The following is a 22,425-nucleotide window of genomic DNA, read 5'->3' on the forward strand; positions in this document are numbered from 1 at the left end:
TAGCTATAGCACACCACAGTGACGGGATTAATTAAATCCGAGCAACGCCAAAAAGATATTGATTACTAAAATTAGAATAAACACAAAAGGTGAAAAAAGCAATAAAAATATTACCATATCACGTAGTTAAGATGATAAACAACATCAGAACCTATTATCTATACTTCAAGACAATAATTTTATTATTTTTGAAGTTGATACGGAGTGTTTCACAACAAGGTAGTGATATCTGCCGATGCACTCTTAAATAAGAATGGACGAGAAGATCAACTTTTTTTTCAAGTCTGATTTGTAGCTGCAATGCAAGCTCTTAAATACCCAAAAGATGAATAAGGAAAGATATATCCTATATAAATGTGAAGTTGGTGAACTGCTGCTTAGGTTGCCAGAATTTATTATTTCATCATCAAAACGTCTCGTTTTTCAGGTTCTCTTGTTCTCATGTCGAATTCGAGATGTATTTTCCAGTGTTTCAATATGACTTGTCTTTTAGCATGGCTTCATAGGTCATTTTAGTTTTTATGTCTTTTGGTGTGCATTGATTTTTTATCAACAGAAACAAATTTCAGAAAAACTTGGAATGAATATCCTGTTTGGTTTAAGGTAATTTATTTCAAAGTAGGTCAAAAAATATTACCATCATGGAAAACACTTAAATTTCGTTTCTTATTTAATTTGACCTTCTGTAATTGTTATTGTCTTTCTATGAGAATTTTGACTACTTTTTTACTTCATTTGTCTATTATCTCGAACAAGATATTAGACAGCTACTGAGAAACTCTACCAAAAACATGATCCAATAGAAGATTAACAAGAATGCTGAAATGACCGAGAGTAATAATTGGTTGACTTTTAAGTTTTTGTCATGAAAATATTGTAAACAAACTCAATTATAATCCTGGTATATATGATAAGTTTGTTTAAAACCACTAGGTTGTTGCTTCTGCTGGTGGATGTTTCCGCACCGAAAGTAAAAACAGCCCAGTAACTAAGACAAAATTGATAACATGAAATTATATAATCATAATTATTTATTAACTGTTTACAAAATGTCAAATATTTTCAAATGATATGGACTTTTTATCACAAGATAATAGATTACTTTTCTGTACTAGGAAACATATTTTGGATGTGTGGACCCATAATGCTCATCAATGTTAATTTGTTCTGTGAGTGTAACATTTTATCGTTGTGTTTCCGTTGTGTCGTTTGTTTTCTCTTATATTTGAGTGTGAATTCGCATTACTATAAGACGTGTCACGGTACTTTTCTATCCCAAATTCGTGTATTTGGTTTTGATGTTATATTTGTTATTCTCATTGGATTTTGTATAATGTTTAGTCCGTTTCTGTGTATGTTACATTTGATGTTGTGTCGTTGTTCTCCTCTTATATTTAATGCGTTTCCCTCAGTTTTAGTTTGTTACCCCAATTTTGTTTTTGTCCATATATTTACGAGTTTTGAACAGCGGTATACATGTACTACTGTTGCCTCTATTCGTCCTTTATTTGTCATACTTGACTCAGATTTCAGCATCACTGATGAGTTTTTTTAAGACACAATGCGCGTTTAGCGTAGAAAATTGAAAGCCTAGTATCTTTGACTAGTTTATTTTACATATCCTATTAATAAGACCTTAACTAGTACTGTATCGGTATTATTATGGGGTTTTTTTTATTAAAAAAATAATAGTGGTAGATTATATATAATTTTGATGTTATTTCAATTAGTACTAAGTGCTAAATATCTCGTGCAGTATTCTTCTCTCATTGGTTATTATGGCCAAGTGATTCAAATGTATTCAATGAACTTGAAATCTTATTTCTGTTTTCCAGTATACGGAATCTACGTTGCTATATATAGAGAGTTATCGTAGAATTGTCACTTGTTTAGACGTACTTATTAAATAATCACTTTTGCCACCGAAAGCTGAAATGTTTGCTCAAACTAGGTGGTGTTGTGATCTAGAGCGCTGGAAACAGTACATGTGGTATAGTAACGATAGATACTCAATAACATGAGTCCGAATCCCGCGGAAAAAGAATAAAATTTGCAACATTGTTGTGCTGATATCTTACGATCCTTTACGAAAGAAAATTAAGCTAATCTCCAATCAATTCTATCTTCATGCCCAATTATTTCATGTAATTATAATGTGTTACAACTCTAGATTCTTCTGACAAAGAAACACTAGTCCACCGAAAGCTGAATTGTTAGTTCTGTCTGGGTGGCTGAGTGATCTAGAGCGCTGTACCCGGAAAAAAAACAGTGCGCTGATATTTTGAGTAATAAATAAAGGCAACAGTAGTATGCCGCTGTTCAAACTCATGAATCCATGGACAATATTGTACATTATTGACGGTTAATATTAATAATCTTGCCAAATACAATGTAAGATACACAAAAAGAACATTGAATAGATATAAGAAGATGTGGTAAGAGTGCAAACGGGAAAACTTTCCATCTCAGTCATAACTTGTAAAAGTAAACCTTATAGGTTCAAGTACGGTCTTAAACATTGAAGTCCATTTTCATAATACTCTGTTCACATTTGAAATATTTAAGTAATGGTCTTCGTCTTCGGTCAATATAATCTTCATAGGCCTAAATATAACGTATTTATCTTGTCAGAAGTCGTAATAAATAAATATTTGTTTTTTTTTGTAGGTGGAGTAGTTTAAAACAAAGATAGTAATGACTTCTATATCATACAGAAACAAACTAAACAAGAGCAAAAGAACTATTACCCAAGTTGTTTTCATCATTACATTTGTACTGATTTGTTTACATACGAATCAGCAACCAGCTGAACAGCAGCGTTGTTATGACTTTCATTATAATTATCCTCTGAACAATGTGAAAGATATTCTAAATGAGCTAAAGAATAACGGTACGACCACTAGTCAACCAATAAATCATATTTACAACCAATATAACACAATATACAATGTGAAATGTGCATCTTATACCGAATTGATAATACTGATTAAGTCTTACATTGGACATTTTGACCAAAGACAAGCGATTCGCTCTACATGGGGAAAATGTCATGGTGAAAATGTAAGAGTTGTCTTCCTTCTCGGATATTCTGTCGAGTTAAATGAACATACAAGGAACGAATATGATAAATACAAGGATATAGTCCAAGGTTCATTTAATGACGAATACAAGAATAATATATATAAAACATTGATGGCATATGACTGGGTTATATCAAATTGCTCAAATAGTCAGTTTGTCTTTTTTGTTGACGACGATTATTTTGTAACCATACCAAACCTCTTACAATTCGCCCGTGAAAACAAAATGCACGGCAAAGATGTAATGTTTGGACATAAGCAGTGTAATCCCCAAAATCCCGTGAGATCAAAATCATCAAAGTATAGAAAATGGTACATATCAGAGGAAGAATATCAGCCACCTATTTTACCGCCGTTTCTTTCAGGTGGATCTGTTCTTACGCACATAACTGTAGTACGCAAATTGAGAATAGCATTTCCTTATATGAAACCGATATTTCTTGACGATGTGTATGTGTCATTAGTTGCACAGAAATTAGGTATAAAGATATTACACGATGAAAGATTCGTCAATTCTAATTTAAGGAGAATGGACTTCAACTTTATAATATCATGTCACAGTTATAATAGTACAGAATATTTATACGAAGCGTGGTTGCAATTCAAAGCAGTAAACAATTTGCATTGTAACCAGTAATCCACACGTTGATTTATATAAAAGTCATCCGTTATATTGAGGTTAAAATTGACTTATTATTTTTCAGTCGTTTATAGACTTACATATGTCTCTTCAAAAGAGTCACCCATGTGCATGTAAAATTACAGGTTGATTTTTGCCTAAATTGACACGGTATTGTCACCATCGCGATGTATACTATATATAAACAATAATATCTGGTATGAGTGTCAACTCCCCATCCATGTCCCACTGTATGAAAAGTTAACCAATGATGGTCAGAGTATAATAGCCTTTAACACTGAGCTTTGGTTCACATCGAACAGCAAGTTATAAAGTGACCCAAAAAGACTAGTGTAAAACAATTCAAACAGAAAACCAATGGTCTAATCTATATAAAAGCGTGAAACTGGAAAAGACTATGAACCACACCAACAACTAAACGACAACGACTGAAAAACAGGCTCCTGACTTATGAATGTACATACAAATGCAGCAGGTTTAAACGTTTTAATAGGCACAACCTCCGTCCTAACCTGTAACAGTAGTGACACATTACAACATAAAAAGACAATTGTAAAATATCAATGTATGGATTAGATACTGTACAAAACAACATAACAATTACAAGAACTGTTATGTTGAGCTGGTTATCATCGGAATGTATACAATGTAGTAGCGTTATAATGTTCACATCACGAGGTTGACGATGTGAGCGATATAAACACAAAGGTATTGACTTTGTATACAATATCAACGATGTTGACACTCAATTGTAAGCATCTGAAGTATACAATGTGCAGAATGTGAAACACAAATGCATTGACTTGGTAAACAGTATAAACACAATGTCTACGATGTGAAAGATATAAACACTAATGTAAAGGCTTGGTATACAATATAAATACAATGTCTACGCTGTGAAAGATATAAACACTAATGTATAGGCTTGGTATACAATATAAACAGTATATTGTCTCGCTATTGTCAACATCGAAATGTCTACTATGTAAAATGTTAAAAAAAACAAGGTATAGATATGACACAATGTACACAAACGAGCACAAGAACAACACGATACCGTAAACGATGTTGACAATATATTCTAAAGATGTTTTAGACCATCGTTGGTGTCTTCTTATTTTTACTTTTAAGAGTAAGAGCTGCAGTTAAACACTAATAAATAGGTACCAAGTTATTTCAATATCTCTTATACGATGTGGTCACTCAATTTTTTTTTTCTATCTGTTCTTAAACTTTTGGAAAATTTAAAGATCGGCGAAAATAGTAGTGGACGGTTAATGGTATAACTCATCTACATATAGTGCATTTAAAGCACAAGTACTTGTCTCAGAAAAAAGCAATCCGATAAGGTATGTAGGGATACAAAATTTTGAGAAAAACGTTTGTGATTTAAAGTAAAACTATTTGGGACCATGAGTTTTTCATTGTTTGTTTTTGTGAGTTGATTTTATTCGGAGTTGATCTTATGTTTCTTTCAAATATTTTTGATTATTCATGATATGAAGGTCTTGACTGGAGTTTCGAGAATAATTAGCAAACAATGCTGAACGAAGGGAAAAAAAAGAATAAAGAAAAAATTATTAAAAAAGAAAAATATACAAAAAGATTGCCAATAGGACAATTCTCCACAAGAGACCAAAATGAAACAGAAATTAACAACTTTAGGTCACAGTACGGCATTGAACAATGATGAAAGCTCATACCGTATAGTCAGCTATAAATGGCCCCGAAATGACAATGTACAACAATTCAAACGAGAAAACTATCGGCCTAATTTGTGTATAAAAATGAACAAAAAGTAAATATGTTCATACCCCCATGGTTCAACATAGAGACCGGGGTGAAACAGGGCTGTATCATATCACCGACATTGTTTTCTGTGTATATCAATGACCTCTCATAACGTATCAATTCCCTTGTGTGTGGATTACAGCATGATGAGGTTTGTCTCAGTATACTGCTTTATGCTGACGATATAGCTTTAATTCCACCGATGCAAGTAGTTTTCAACGCGTGCTTGATATTGTGTCTGACTGGTGTACAACAAGGAAACTGTCCATTAATGTGAATAAAACTATAAAGTTGTTCATTTTCGACCGCAGTCTTTCGATCGTTCTGAATTTATTTTCAAATGTATGGAGAATAATCTCGATTATTGTGACTCATAAATATCTTGGTGTCTGGATGGATGAACATCTTACATTTACGAAGAACTCAAAATAATTAGCTAAAGCAGCCAGTCGTGCTCTAGACAGTTTAATGACAATAGTGGTATTAGGGAAAACGGTACTATTACATTTTTCCAGCATTAGGTTGTCCTTTTGTGTACCCAAGACAGATGAAGGAAGTCAACTTAGGAGGGCCGTGATTGGGTGTAAGGGTACAATATAATTTTTTATTTATCTATGAATAACTGCAGTGTGTAAATATACAATATAAATTTTAAAACCTATTGAAATATTTGAAAAGGCTTCCAAAAATTGATATTTTGTGTAAAATGACGATGGACATGGATAACATAAACAAGCTCCGTTGGAAATTGGTCATGATACTATTTGGCTTCAATTTTTTAAATAGAGTAATAACGGACTAATACCACACATAACTGTTTTATCCAGGTTTTTGTTATAAAAACTGGTAAATTTAGAAATGTTAGTATTGTTGCTTAAGGCAGAATAAATAGTACCGTTTTCCCTATACTCAAGATAGCAAAGGAAATCACAATCAATCAAACTTCAGTCATATTATACTATTTTGAAGCATTTGATAAGAACATTTGATTTTTATCACAGAGAAATTTTTATCTGAGTACAGTACGGTGTTGAGAAAAATCCTGAGTCATCATAATAAGTCAAGTTGATGGGTACTGATATAAAACTTTATTCTATGGTTTCAATATTAACTATATTGTATAACCTGCATCAAACTATTGTTCTTTTTTATTTGTTTTCACCTTTCGCAATGATTAATTTAATTGGAAAACCCAGAATTCAAGTCGCGGCAAATATTTTTAACTGAAATGTTTGCCTTTTTTGCTATGTAATTCCCTAAATATATCAATTGGGTATTTCCCTTGACACAATCTATTAAAATGGATATTGTCTGGTTAAGTTTGTACTGTTTATATAGTAAGGCAGTATTTGGTCATACTAGAAGCATTTTCAATGTTAAAATCGTTCATCTAAGAAAAAAGGAGGCCCATTTGAGGCTAAATTTAGACAGAATTTATACTCTCCTGTGTAAAGAATTGCTCACATTGTTGCAATTGGCAGTTCATGCAGCAAATATTTCAATAGTGCTTCATTTTGTAGTTTCTATCTTTTATTATATCAGGCATATATAATTTGTCATTTTGTACTGTTTGAAAGGACTTTTGTTGGAAAAAGATAATCCCGAGGGACATAATTCATATTTTTCATATATTAATATAGACAACAAAGGCAAGTTAACTGCTGAGTATTTTGCATATTTTATGTCTACAGTGTCTAATATCCTTGTTTTATATCATTTCAAGACAGAATAATGGATTTCATAACCAGCTCTGAATTTTGAACCACAATATGGAATGGAGATTAGTATGACAAATCTTGAATTTGTGCTTATGTTGTAAATTTTGGATAAAATGAACACAAATTAAATGGAACTGTCATTTTTATCTGTTTACATGAAACTGTTCATTATTCTTTTTAAATAAGTTAAGATATAGTTAGATGCAGGTTGTTTATTAAGCCTTATCTGAAAGAAGTAAAGAAAGAGGTAAATCAGCATGTAGGGGTGGAGTCATGAAATGATCCATGTTTCTTTAAGTAATGGGGACATACAAGTATTTATTATAGTCAAGGTTTCCACAATGTTGCACTGATGGTGTCATAAGAATTCTTTATACTTTGTGTCACAGTATAGGGACAACTGTAATATTATATTTTCCCAGCATTAGGTTGTCCTTTTGTGTACCCAAGAAAGGTGAAGGAAGTCAACAGAGGAGGGCTGTGATTGGATGTAAGGGTACAATATATGTTTTTTATTTATCTATGAATAACTGCAGTGTGTAAATTTACAATATAAATTTTAAAACCTATTGAAATATTTCCTAGAGAATTATTTGAAAAGGCTTCCAAAATTTCATAGATTTGGTGTAAAATAACGGTGGGCATGAATGACATAAACAAGCTCCGTTGGAAATTGGTCATGATACTATTTGGCTTCAATTTTTAAAATAGAGTAATAACACCACACATAACTGTTTTATCCAGGTTTCTGTTATAAAAACTCGTAAATTTAGAAAATGTTAGTATTGTCGCCTATGGCAGAATAAATAGTACCGTTTTCCCTATTAGCAGGAGGAATGACTCTTAATGTACACTAAACTTTATACAGCTACGGTGGAACCGATATTACTTTACGGTAGTGGCATTTTGGGCACTCATCTTTAAGTGCTATTTCAGCTGTACAAAACAGAACCTGCAAATATTTTCACTCATTTAGAAAACTGACCTCGAATGTAGCTACTCGCGTTGATATGGGATGGACATCTTGTCACACAAAACAACGAATATATTACTTGTAAGCTATTGTGTGGACTTCTTCGCACCGAACAAAATAGAACATTAAATATTAAAATGGACATCGAGGAAGAAAAGGGCTGGGCATTTGAAGTTGACAAAATTGTAAATAGTTTAAACATTAGAGATAGTGTATACGACTTGTCTTATTCTATAAAAAGTTATACAAATCATGAACTGTTCAAGTATCCAACACTATTTGTGTAAAGTATTACATAAGATTTTTATTCAAAGAAAGTTATTTTCATAGTAAATACATTTTAATCAGAAGTCACAACTGTTCTTTCACGCAAATATTTTTACCAGTAGAAAATTGTAGTACAGGCAATAATTTTTAAGCTTATTACATTGTATACGTCAATTTTAACCATAGTCAAGAAATTGTTTATATATATACAGACTTTTAATTTGTTTTCAAAAACTTTCATATAAGAAAATTTTACAGAATAAGAACTGCGACATCGGAAAATTTTATAAGTATAAGAAACAATTTTAATGAGTAACGTTTAGTTGTTTTAACTATTGATCATTATTGTATAAGTTTTATACTGTTAGTGTCTCATAAGACCGTATTTATGGCTGGATATTGATTGTTTTATATGTAAATATTATAATTGTTGTATATGTTTTATGGCAATCAATATGTGAAACTTTAATAAACAAATTTATTTATTTTAGTAAAATTTTAACTTATAATTTCATAATTTCATAAAATACAAAAAACAAATGTTTTATAGATTTCAGTATAAAAAAAAACAACAACCGATTGTCTAAAAAAGATAAGTCCTTTCTTAATCAAATCTAATAAAAGAAATAGTTTGCTTATCACTGGATTGTGATTTTATTAAGTCTTGTGTTAAAATGTGCAAGTTTTCAAGTAAAAAGTGACTATTAGAATACAAGATTAGAGAAAAAGAGAAAAATAGCAACCGTAAGAATATAAATTTATAATTGTTTTTGTCGTGAGTGAATTAATATATTGTTTTGAACAGTCATAAAAATAAACTTTAAATTTATAACTTTTTCTGTAATGTCAACATTTATTAGGGCAGTTTACGTATTACAGAAATTAACCGTTTGCCAAATATTAGCAATATAACAGGTAAAGCTATGATAATCTGGTCAACTGTCATTACATTTACCTGTTTCTTATCTTGTTCAAGATTTAGAAACAGAAAGAAAAGCAACGCGTTTCCAGGGTTTTTCTGCCTTTTTAGCAAGTACACATATTAGTATTTCCGACTATGTACATTTATTGTTTATATCCTACTGACGCTTTCAGGTTTAGTTTTTCATTCCAAGTCTGTTTTTCTAAATTATTTTTTAAAGAAATCTACATAGTTTAACCGCTGACCGCGAAGTGGACCCGAAATTGAACTGTCACGGCAGAAATAGAAATATTCACATTTTTGTTCGCTGTGGGGATTCCGTATATCGTCAGATTATCGGAATTCCAATGGGGACTTACTGTGCACCACTTATTGCGGACCTGTTTTTGTATTGTTATGAGTTACAATTTATGACAAAAATAAGCAAAGACCCATCGAAACAACACCTGATAAACAAATTTAATAATACTTGTAGATATTTGGATGATATTTTGGCTCTCAATAATGACGACTTCAGTATGTATATTAATGAAATTTATCCTGTTGAACTTACTTTAAATAAAGCTAATACTAACAATGACCACTGCCCTTTTCTCGATCTTGATATCTATATCACTTATGGAAAGCTGAATACTAAAATTTATTATAAAAGGGATAGTTTTTCAATTTCCTATCGTTAATTTTCCGTTTTTAGATGGTGACGTTCCCTTGTCACCATCTTACGGTGTTTATATATCTCAACTTGTACGATTCGCTCGTGTATGTAACAATGTTTTAGATTTTAACGAGAGAAATCTAAATATTACTAAAAAAATATTACACCAGGGTTTTCGATATCACAAACTAGTCAAAACATTTACTAAATTTTATCATCGGTATAAAGACATCATTCGTAAATATAGCTCAACATGCAGACTTCTAATACGTTCAGGTATTTCACATCCAATTTTTTATGGAAATATTCTTTATAAAGCACAAAGGTGTCAGTATTCACCTCAGAAACTTACAAAACCTTTGAATAGACTTATTAAGAAGGGATATAATTACGATACTGTTGTCAAGTCATTAAAGATTGCATATTTTGGCGTTAATATTGAGTCACTGATAAGGTCTTTGCATCGGAACTAAACACATTTATTCTAAAAACAGTTGTTGGTATGACACGGGTTATGTTCTTCTCATATATGTTATGATGGTATGATACTAAACCCCTAACGGGAAAGATTGTGCCTGATGTTCATATGATGAAATCATAATCTTTCAGTCAGTTTAATTGAAGTCTGGAGCTGGCATGTCAGTTAACTGCTAGTAGTCTGTTGTTATTTATGTATTATTGTCATTTTGTTTATTTTATAAAGAATATAGATAATACGGTACTGAAATATAAAGAATAAAGAATATACATGTAAGCGTAGTGAAATATAAAGAATGGAGATAATACGGTACTGAAATATAAAGAATATAAGCGTAGTGAAATATAAAGAATAGAGATGATACGGTACTGAAATGTAAAGAATAGAGATAATACGGTACTGAAATATAAAGAATAGAGATAATACGGTACTGAAATGTAAAGAATAGAGATAATACGGTACTGAAATATAAAGAAAAGAGATAATAGGGAACTGAAAAATAAAGAATATAGAATAATAGGGTACTGAAATATAAAGAATAAAGATAATACGGTACTGGGATATAAAGAATAGAGATAATAGGGTACTGAAATATAAAGAATAGAGATAATACGGTACTGTTATATAAAGAATATAGATAATACGGTACTGAAATATAAAGAATAAAGAATATAAGCGTAGTGAAATATAAAGAATGGAGATAATACGGTACTGAAATGTAAAGAATAAAGAATATAAGCGTAGTGAAATATAAAGAATAGAGATGATACGGTACTGAAATGTAAAGAATAGAGATAATACGGTACTGAAATATAAAGAATAGAGATAATACGGTACTGAAATATAAAGAATAGAGATAATACGGTACAGACATATAAAGAATATCGGTCAAAATGAATACAGTATAAAATAATGTTATAAACAGTTAAAGGATAAAGAAATGAAGGACCCTTTGCTTTCCTCTATATAATCGTACATTGTATATCTATCTCTTATAAATTGTTTGTATAAAAAAGAAGGTGTGGCATGATTGCCAGTAGTGACAACTCTCCACAAGAGACCTAAATGACACAGAAATGAACAATTATAGATCACCGTACGGCCTTCAACAATGAGTGGCTTATTTTGGCTTATTTTGTTTTTCTATATAACTTCTAAAACAAATCATAGGGCTATATACAATAGTCAGAGAAAATGTTAGCCTTATTTTGAAATCTCAAAAGTGCATGCATTATATCCATAACTCTACCTTTCAATGTAATCGTGGACATGGGTCAACAGAAAGGTTTACCAAAGCCGTTTAAATACGATATCTTAAACTTGATAAAAATTCTACTTCATGCTGCTTGCCAATTTCTATAAATATTAGTTAGATTAAAAGTACGTTTACATATAGAACTAATAAGGACATTTTATTGAAGATTTAAAAAAAAAAACATTAGTTTTTACAAAATTTGAATTATTTTGTGGAAACAGTAAGGATACATAATTATCGCATGTCCGTAGATATTTTGGAAAAAACCCACACTTTTAGATGGTGACGGTTTTGCTAAAATTAACCTTGAATGGCATTTTTATACTTCGAAATCCCTGTCTTAAATATATTAAACAGTCTTGATGGATAAGGATTTCACTGATAACCATTCTCCATAACTGCAAATTTAAATGCATGTTTACTAAACAGAATTGTAAAGCAACTGTTCTAAATATTCGATTGTATACTGAAATTTAGACTTACATAATTGAAATATATTTCAAAAGTGATACAAAAGGGTCGGGCTAAGGAACTCCATTATCCTCTTTTCTTTATTTTATCCTTTTTTCTCCGTGCTTTTGTTTATTTGCTCCATTATTCTGTCATATATTGGTCTATTGTTCTCTATTCTGTAAACCCAACCCGGACCCTCACTAACACCGATACCAATCTGGTCCATCCATATTCTCCGGAACTTCAATACAAAATTATCATCGTAAAACAAAATAGATAATAAAAACAACCAACATAGATTACATGGTCAGCTCAGATGTTCCAAAACTATCAGGAAGCAATATAACTTTTTAGCATACATGAATACAATAAAAATGTAAATTAAAGAAAAATATAAAAAAGTGAGAAACAATACATGCAAACCAGAAGCATTTTTGGGAAGCGTGACAATACTGTTTCAATTCTTTCTTAACCATTGCCTCAGTTACCAGTATATACTTAATATGAACTTTGAAACATGTTAAATCTTAAGAACAGTGTTTTCACATACCGGTACGTATTTCTTTATCTTTGTCAGTCTATTGACTAGTGTGTAACTGTTTAATGAAGGGAAAATTCTAATACAATGTCAGTATGATAAACAACTGCCGTGCCTGACAGAAAATTAGAGACAAGATTGTGTTGTCATTAAAATCCTCTTAAATGTCATTTTTAATTCAATAAGCAATACCAAGAGATGACAAAAATTTATATCTTTATTTGAAGTTACAAATGCATCAAAACAATTATAGGTAGTTTAATTTGGGGAGAACCAAATCTCAGTTTCACTAAATGTTCTCTTCCCAGCAAGGGTTACTGCTAAATCTTTTTCGAAAGAATCTTAATTTGGTTTATGGAATAGTACTAATATCATATATTTTTAGTCCACACAAACGTCAATGGCAGACTTAATATAACTTGAACTTATTAAAGCATTCTTCCAATATTTCTATTACTTTGAATAATGTATTGGGGTCTTGAGGGGTTCTCCACTTCTATATTGATAATTTAGATTATTTTTTACTTTTCCCGTTATCTAGGATTTATGTAAAAGATGTAAATAAACCATAAACGTTTAATTTTTACCACGAACAGCTATTTTTACATGTAATATTTTTATAAGATAGCCTACTGTGATATTGACGTCAATCTATCAAGATTACAGAAAAGAGAAAAATGGATGAAAATATGAATACACAAAAAGGGTTAACAAAAATAATAGAACAATTGGTTGTTTTTAAAAAACATACTTATTTTTTTTTTCAAATTCAACCCATACAAAACTAAACTATATGTATTGCCGTTATACACAAATTTCTTTTTCCAATACATGTAAATGAAAAAAAATTAGGGCAGTACTAAAAGTTGAAATCTTGTTTGAACCCTTGTTCCAATTTTATTTAACCAAGACATTATTTTGAATATTTGGATTGTGTCCTGTGATAATCTTCGATTTTATAGTGGTGGTTTTTTTCCGGACAAGCAATGACCATACTTTAAGGCATACTAGTTATTTATTTAACTCACTTTTCAATTACGACTTTCAGGAATATCAACAACGTATTCACACCTTAAAAACCGTATTGACAAAACATATAGTGGTAAAACGACGACTGCCGAATGTGGAGTAGGGTCTGCCTTCTCTTCCGGAGCACATGAGATCAACGCCGGTTTTTGGTAGGTTCGTATTTGTTGTCGATCGACTTTAGATTTTTAATCTCGTTGAATCTCGTTGACATATTGTATAAACATATGTTTAATAATATAGAACTATTTATATATTCATTTTTTGCATTCATTTGTCTCTATTATATTACCTTCTAAAGACCCTCATGTTTGGACATAATGAATGTTACTTGGTTTTTTTGGTACAAATCAAAAGAGCTTATTACTAAGACAATTAAGTGTAATTGTTATCAAACTGATATCCGTCATGCAGGCGTTTTCATTTTGCTTTATTAGGTGTGTCTGTTTTTGGTTCATCATTGAAGACCTGTCAAACAATTAAATGAGAGCGATCTATCTATGATATATAGTTAGTTTTGACTTTTGTCACATGCAACAAGTTACAACATACCGACCATCTTACGCTATTCATTGTACGATAGCTAATATATGTATTTTTCTAGTCGTCGTTGGTCGCTCCATCTATAACATATAGTTAATTCAGAATGTTGTCTCGTGCAACAGCCACACCATACATGTACCTTCCCTCTTGTACGAATGCTAATGTCTGGTAATGTCTAGTCGTCGTAAGGCGCGCTATCTATAACATATTATTACATCAGATCAGAATGTTGTCTCATGCAACAAACACAACATACATGTACTCATTGATTGTACGATTGCTAATGTCTGTTCATGCCTAGTCATCGTAGTGCACTCCATCTATAACATAAAGTTACATCAGAATGTTGACTCATGCACAACCACAACATACCGAAAATTGAAAATGGAAATGGGCAATGTGTAAAAGGGACAACAACCCGACAAAATGATAGACAACAGCCGAAGGCCACCAATGGGTCATAAATGCAAAGAGAATTTTTTCCAATTGATCGTACGATAGCTTTTACCGGTATTTGTAAATTTGTTGTCCTCGTAGGGTGCTACTTCTATAACAAATAGTAACTTCAGGATGTTGTCTCATGTAACAGTCACAACATACCAACCCTATTTTTTTTTAAATGATTGTACGATATCTTATATATGTAAATGTTTAGTCGTATAATAAACATGGACTTCTTTAAATTAAATCAATGTAAAAGGTTACATTTAATATGTAAAAATCTGTTTTATTGATATGACAATCTTTTGTCGTCACATATATTCAAATATAATTAAAGCTTTCAATAATCATTATAAGACGAAGTTTATTTGTTTAAGTAAATCAAATTGTCAACACAACTGATAACTTAACTTATAGTCAGTGAAGGTTGTTGGTTGCTCTATCATTTGTTTTTCATTTCTTGTTTGATAAAACAAGTCGTTTGTTTTTTCGTTGTTTTTTTATACTTGTTTATGTCGGGTATTTGAATATCTGACCATATAGTGTGGGTTTGACCTATTGCCCAGCTGAAGGTAGTGTAACTTGTAACGGGCGATCAATGGATTCGTATCTGAATACATCAGGAGTTCAATTGTTCAACTCAATTTTTTCACCACAACCAGTTGTTCTTTAAAACAATCAACATATCAATAAATCGAAAAATATATGCACATAAATCAAAATGCAAGATGAAGTACCTCATTCACAATGCATAGACACACTGTATCATAACAAAATATACACATGGAAAAAAGTATTGCAACACCAAATTGAAATTGAAATAAAAAAAACACTTTTTATTTTTTTGTGATATAATTTGGTAAAATAGAACAACTTAAACATTATTTAAGTATCACCTGAGCTTAATCAATAAATATCGAATCGATAAGTTTTTATCTGCACATGCATCACCATTCCACTATAAGTCGTTTTGAGTTAAAAATAAGGCACTAAACGATGTTCAAGACCTTCCGAGATAAAGAAGACCCCCTATACATTTGCTAGGGAAAATCAAGCATAATGAAGGTTGGTCAGAAGGAAACCCATTGCATACAATACAATCCTAAAAAGAGAGTGGTGGGCATATGGGAGCCTTTTAACAAGAACTGTTCGTGATCGACTCATCGCTACTGGTTATCGTGCGATAAGACCATTTCAGAGACCTTTGCTTACAAACAGACACACAGTTTTCCGTATCCAATGTAGTGCAGAGCTCGCTAAAGTTGAAAATTAGCATCTTGGAGGAGGATCCATTGTTACAATGTAACTCGGTCCATCTTCCTTGGACGGACCGTAGCCCGGATTTGAACCATATCGAGCATATATGGAACACTATTGGGTGGAACGTGCGCGAAAGGACATCCCAGTTCAAACACATCATGAAATAAACAATGCTCTTAATCAGAAATGGTTGCTGCTACCTTAGCAACAAATTAGTCGATTTTTGGCAGGAATCATAAGACGTTTAGATGCGGTTATCCGTTTGAATGGAGGCTGCGCACAAAGTACTAATTCTTTGGCGTATAACGATCAACCATGATGTGAACAGTCATCTGAAGATTAATTTTTACAATGTCTGACATTGTAAGGTTCGACTACAGTACAAGTTGTAAAATGCATTTTTTTGTACTAAAAACACTTCATTTTGTTATTAAAATTGCGGTTATATAAATCATTTTTTTTTTCAAACATTTTTTGTTCGTTTCAATGCCAATGTTATCAGAAACTATGTTTCAATAATATTATACAAATATTTTATTATATTCTATCCAAAAAAAAAGGATGATTTTTCAAATTTTAAAAAATCAAGGTGTTGCAATACTTTTTTCCATGTGTATATACACAATGTTACTATGCAATCACTATGTAACATGTTTAAGATCGATTTATTCACAATGTCACTAATTTATTACTATGCAACATGCATACGGCCCTTTATTACACAACATGCATAAGGTAAGTATAACACAAAACGTATCACATATATACAATTTCTATTTAAAACGTCAACCAATTGGTAGTATCACCTTGTTAATAAACCACAAAATCAAAGTGACACTTACACTTGCACATCTCCTTCATTTCACAAGGAATATATTTATATAAACATAGCTGAACTCCCTATAAGTTACCACATAATGAATATTTTCCAAACTGGTAAAGTTTAACGCACTGCACTTTAACTAATACACTTCCACAATATTACAACTGGCAACACCAGCAAGTATACACATTGTATTCTCAGTAATACAAATCTATGAAGTATTTACACATCCGCATAGTGCAACTTGCAACACCAGCATATATACATCTTCTAATTACCAGTTGGAAAATAATCCCTGATGATTTTTTTGTCTTTCTTTTTTTCTATAGCACTCAGATTGTTGTTGACTTTATAGAAAAAATAACGCTCATATATGTAAAACAATAGCACACAATTTAACAAAAGAAAATATAAAAAGTCGCGGGTTATAAAGGATTCGAGTTTAGTTTAGTTGTGATAACATATGCTAAGAAGGAAGTCAAAGGAAGGAGTCAAAAATAGAATACAATTTAAATGTAATAAAATTTCTATAGAAAAAACACATTTTTAAACATCATTTCAATCACCTATATTAGGGTCGATATTGATGTATTTTTGTCAACTTTCTCATCATTGTGCTTTTTTTTTTATTTATTTTAATCATCATAAATACTCATATAAATCTTATTTTTAGCAAAAAGAAACTACTGTACAATATTATTCAAATGTTTGAATAAAAGTTCATCTTTATAATATTTTAACATGAGTATTTCTGATAAGTGTTCTTCTATTGGCATATATCTACAAGCCCAAATACTATGTCCATATCCATAAATATACGGAAACAAGTCTATATCAATATTAAACAGTATACATGTATTTGTATTCATACTAAAATTTTGACAATTTTTTTCATTTTGTATAATACTGCAAACTAAGGTCCTGAAATATGTCAAAGTAACACATTTTGTAAGTAGATGTTCTAACGTCTCAACATGTTTATTACAATATCTACATTTATATGTTTGCCTCTTGAGTGCCACGCCCCTGTTGGCATTATCATATGCACAGCTTTTCGATAAAATCTCTTTTATACAGATTGTTCACCCTTTGTAAGTTAATCCATATATGTTGGAAATTTACATTTGGGTATAATATTTCAATCTTGTTTATAACATTGTCCAATTATAACAGCTGTAAATAAACATATAAAAACTTTTCTTATTAAGTATAGTAATTCTTGATATTTAAGGTAGCACAATACAAAGATTTTTCATCTCAAATCAGACATCTTTAAACTGATGTAATTCCACTTATCTTTCTTTAAATTTTATAAATGAGGTACCAAAAGAAAGAAGAAGGATTAATCTTTCAAATTGTGATAATTTCATTATGACATAATTATTACATAATTAATTGTTATGTAATTAGTTGCCATTCTGTGATGTCCATACTTGAATGAATTTAGCTTCTTTGTTCTTCATAGCATCCTATTTTTTTATAGATTCTTGCACAACACAGTTTGACCTCCAAAACTGTGTCTCAGATTTTTCCTATTGTATTTCATTCTCTCATAAATCATCAATAAAGTTTGCAACATCAATTCATTAGAGACCACTAAATTCAATTGGGTATAAAATTTGTTCTATTGATGTTTTTGGAAATCTGAGACACAGTTTTGGAGGTCAAGCTGTGTTGTACAAGAATATATAGAATATTTTGTGATGCTATAAAGAACAAAGACGCTAAATTCATTCAAGTGTGGACATCACAATATAGCAACTAATTACATAATAATTCATTATGTAATAATTATGTCATAATGAAATTATCACAATTTGAAAGATTAATCTTTCTTCTTTCTTTTGGTACCTCATTTATAAAATATAAAGAAGGATGAAATGAATTACATCAGTTTAAAGTTGTCTGATTGGGAGTGGAATGTTTATACATATTTTCTACTAATTTTGGAAGTATGGCTCTTGTAGTGATTCCTATCAAATAAATGAATAATGATGTCCATACCGATGAACTTCCAGTTAAAACTTGAGATATTCTGTATAAAAGTAAGGCTTCACATTTCATTTTGATGTCTGGAACTTGTTTTCCACCATCTTTATATTGTTTGGTAATTGTTGTTCTGTTTAACAGTTCAATGTTTGTCCGAGAAAAAATCATAAATCACTTTATTTATTTTCTTTATATAAAATTCACTAGGTGGATATATTCTTGCAGTATACGGATAATTCATTGCTCTTAACACTTGTATGATTAATTCATGCTCCACCCGATCAAAAGCCTTTTTCTGGTCAAATGAAATTTAAACGATATCACTTATGCCATTCAAGTCCATATACTCCAATATACTTTCTATAGATAAAAGATTGTCTGATAATAACTTTTCTGGTCCTGCCCCTGTTTGATTTTTATCTAATAATTTGTTTAATATTTTTACTTAAGAATTTGGTAAGAATTTTGTAATCAACACATAGTAGACTAATCGACGCAATTGTTTCATGTCTTTTCTATATGTCTAAACATCAACCCAACAATGTTAGATCTGTGAATTTGCTTTCGCAAATTTTTTGTTCTTCCCTCGCCGGGATTCGAACCCATGCTACTGAGATATCGTGATACCAAATCGCCTGCACTGTAGCCGTCCCGCTAGACCATACGACCACCTGGGCTTCAAAATGAAGCTTTCGGTGGCCGGGTGTTACCTTTCCATGTCAGTTTAAATCTATCGTCGTACTACAGTACATGATATATAAGGCATGAAGATGTTATTCTAACAGATCAGCTAAATTATCTATAGAAAAGGATCCTACAAATTAATGTAAGATACAGTCTCAGAAAATAATTATATTCATAAGTACGTCTGAGCCAGTGACAACTCTATAACAGATTTATCCAACGGATCACCAGCATATACAACTCGTCTAAACATCAACCCAACAATTATCTTCAATTATATATATATATCTTCTGACCACAATGTCAGACACCATTACATCCGACAATAATCAATGTCAAGCTCAAAGGCATTCATTTACTACTTAATCATTTGTGAAGATTATGCGGCCATTGCCAGCTGTTGATTTGTTGTTTTTGTGTTCATTATTACTTTTGATACAATATATATAATTATCCGATGTCAGTAAAATTAAAATATTAAAACAAATAGTGGAATTTATGTTTTTAAACATCTTCTTTTTGTCTCACTAGCTATATATAAACTTTCCATTTCTAAGTAGCAACATTCCAGCAGCACCTGCATACGGGGTATATATCTCCCAATTGATACGATATTCCCGTGCTTGCATTTCTTATCATGATTTTCTTGATAGAGGGTTGCTGCTCACAAGGAAGCTATTAAACCAAGAGTTCCAAATGGTGAAGTTGAAATCATCCCTTCGTAAATTTTACGGACGCCATCACGAATTGGTTGACCGTTATGGAATAACCGTTTCACAAATGATATCGGATATGTTCCTTACGTCGTAACTTCAATCCCCTTCCCTTTCATGAATGTGACCTACCGAATTAGACTATTTACCGGATTTGTAATCACATAAGCAACACGACGGGTGCCACATGTGGAGCAGGATCTGCTTACCCATCCGGAGCACCTGAGATCATCCCTAGTTTTTGGTGGGGTTTGTGTTGTTTATTCTTTAGTTTTCTATGTTGTGTCATGTTTACTATTGTTTTTCTGTTTGTCTTTTTCATTTTTAGCCATGGCGTTGTCAGTTTATTTTAGATTTATGAGTTTGACTGTCCCTTTGGTATCTTTCGTCCCTCTTTTAATGGATTTATAACCTGGAATACGCTTGTATTTGCCGTAAGCTCTGAACAAGGAGTAGAAGTCAGCAGAGAACCAGGTTAATAGATATTTAAACTTGAATCCGCTTGTATTTGCGGTGCGCTCTGTGTAGTAGCAAGTCAGGTAAATGGATTTATAAATGTTACTCCCAAAGATAGTTGACAGTTGCCTGTGTGATTGCGATGGCATGATATTAAAAGAAGACTTATCGACCGTCCTGGCAGTTAAAGGTATAATAGAATTATCCGAATGTTGTATTTAAGATATTAAGGAGCGGAAAACATCACTAAAAAGACTTCCTATATCTATTCCAACACTTAATAATATAATAAGATTTCAATGTCAAGTGACTGTCCATGGAAATGACAACTATGATAAAATCAACAGTGATATTCATAATATTACATTTAACATTGGTTTACTAGGGTTGTCAAGTTGGTTACTTATTCCTTATTCCTTATTTGTTATTTGTTACTTATTCCTTATTCCTTATTTGTTACTTATTCCTTATTCCTTATTTGTTACTTATTCCATATTCCTTAGTCGTTACCTATTCATTACTAATTACTAATTCCTTATTCGTTATTTATTAATTTTTTAACATCTTTCCCCCTTTTTAATTCTTTATATTCTAGATCTTATCTCTGGTAATAGTTCTTAATTTGTAGAAGTGAAATTAACCTTTAAACACATATGTTTCCACCTTTGTGCTCTACCGATCCTGTTACTTAATATTCGATACTTATATGTTTCTTATTCGATTCTAATACGTTATACCCTTTAACTGGTTTATATTCGTATGTCTGGAGATGATTCTTAGTTCGAAATGGTGACATAACCCTATTAGCGTGTGTACAACGTTTCGGAGGAAGACTAATACCTTGTTTTTTTTAATCGTTCCTTATTCGCTTATAATAGATGTGTTAAACGTTGAACCTTTTAAAAAAAAATTTCCAATTTTATTTATTGTCGTTGTTGGTAACTATGGGTTCTTAGAGGTGAAACAACCCTCTATTTATAATACGTCTATTACACGGTGCACCTTTAAAATAAATTCAATTATGTTCTTGTCTCTGGTGGTACTATCGGTTTTCAGAGACGAAATAACCCTATAAGCGCTTAGTTAACCGTTTCAGCGCTCGACTGACACCCTATTACTTAATCGTCACTTATTCGCTTGTAATACATATAAAAAAAGAAGATGTGGTATGATTGCCAATGAGACAACTGTCCACAAGAGACCAAAATGACACAGACATTAACAACTATAGGTCACCGTACGCCTTTCAACAATGAGCAAAGCCCATACCACATAGTCAGCTATAAAAGGCCCCGATAAGACAATGTAAAACAATACAAACGAGAAAACTAACGGCCTTATTTACATATAAAAAAAATATGTAACACATAAACAAATACGTTTGTTATACTTTCCACCTTTCAAAGATTTTCATTTTTTTTTCGCGTCTCTGGTGTAATTACCCTAGTAGGTGCAACATATAACACAAGTATTATACATGTTATAAGCGAATACGTAACAGGATATCAGTCGAGCGCGGAAACGAGAACATATACGCTAAAAGGTTTTGTTATCAGTTAGAACCCATTGTTCGACAAGAAATAAAATTGAAAATCTTTTTTAAAAAAAGCGCTACGTTTAACAAACGTATTAATAGCGAATAGGTAACGAACACGTAGCAGGGTATCAGTGGAGCACTGAAACGGCTTCGTATGCGTTAAAAGGTCGTTTTACCTCTAAA

General features: G+C 31.5%; 1 protein-coding gene across 1 annotated transcript; it reads left to right on the plus strand.

The window, feature by feature from the left end:
- Positions 1 to 2,671: 2,671 nt before the first annotated feature.
- On the plus strand, positions 2,672 to 4,956 carry LOC139528339 (beta-1,3-galactosyltransferase brn-like). The gene has a single exon (XM_071324278.1). It carries the CDS (start codon positions 2,695 to 2,697, stop codon positions 3,715 to 3,717), a length of 1,023 nt encoding a protein of 340 aa, XP_071180379.1. The 5' UTR covers positions 2,672 to 2,694; the 3' UTR covers positions 3,718 to 4,956.
- Positions 4,957 to 22,425: the final 17,469 nt, after the last annotated feature.

This window comes from Mytilus edulis, chromosome 6 (genome assembly GCF_963676685.1).
Source record: "Mytilus edulis chromosome 6, xbMytEdul2.2, whole genome shotgun sequence".
Lineage (NCBI taxonomy): Eukaryota > Metazoa > Mollusca > Bivalvia > Mytilida > Mytilidae > Mytilus > Mytilus edulis.

Bases quoted from the DNA above. Each gene is read 5' to 3' on its own strand.
- LOC139528339 (XM_071324278.1), top strand. From the start codon at position 2,695: ATGACTTCTATATCATACAGAAACAAACTAAACAAGAGCAAAAGAACT.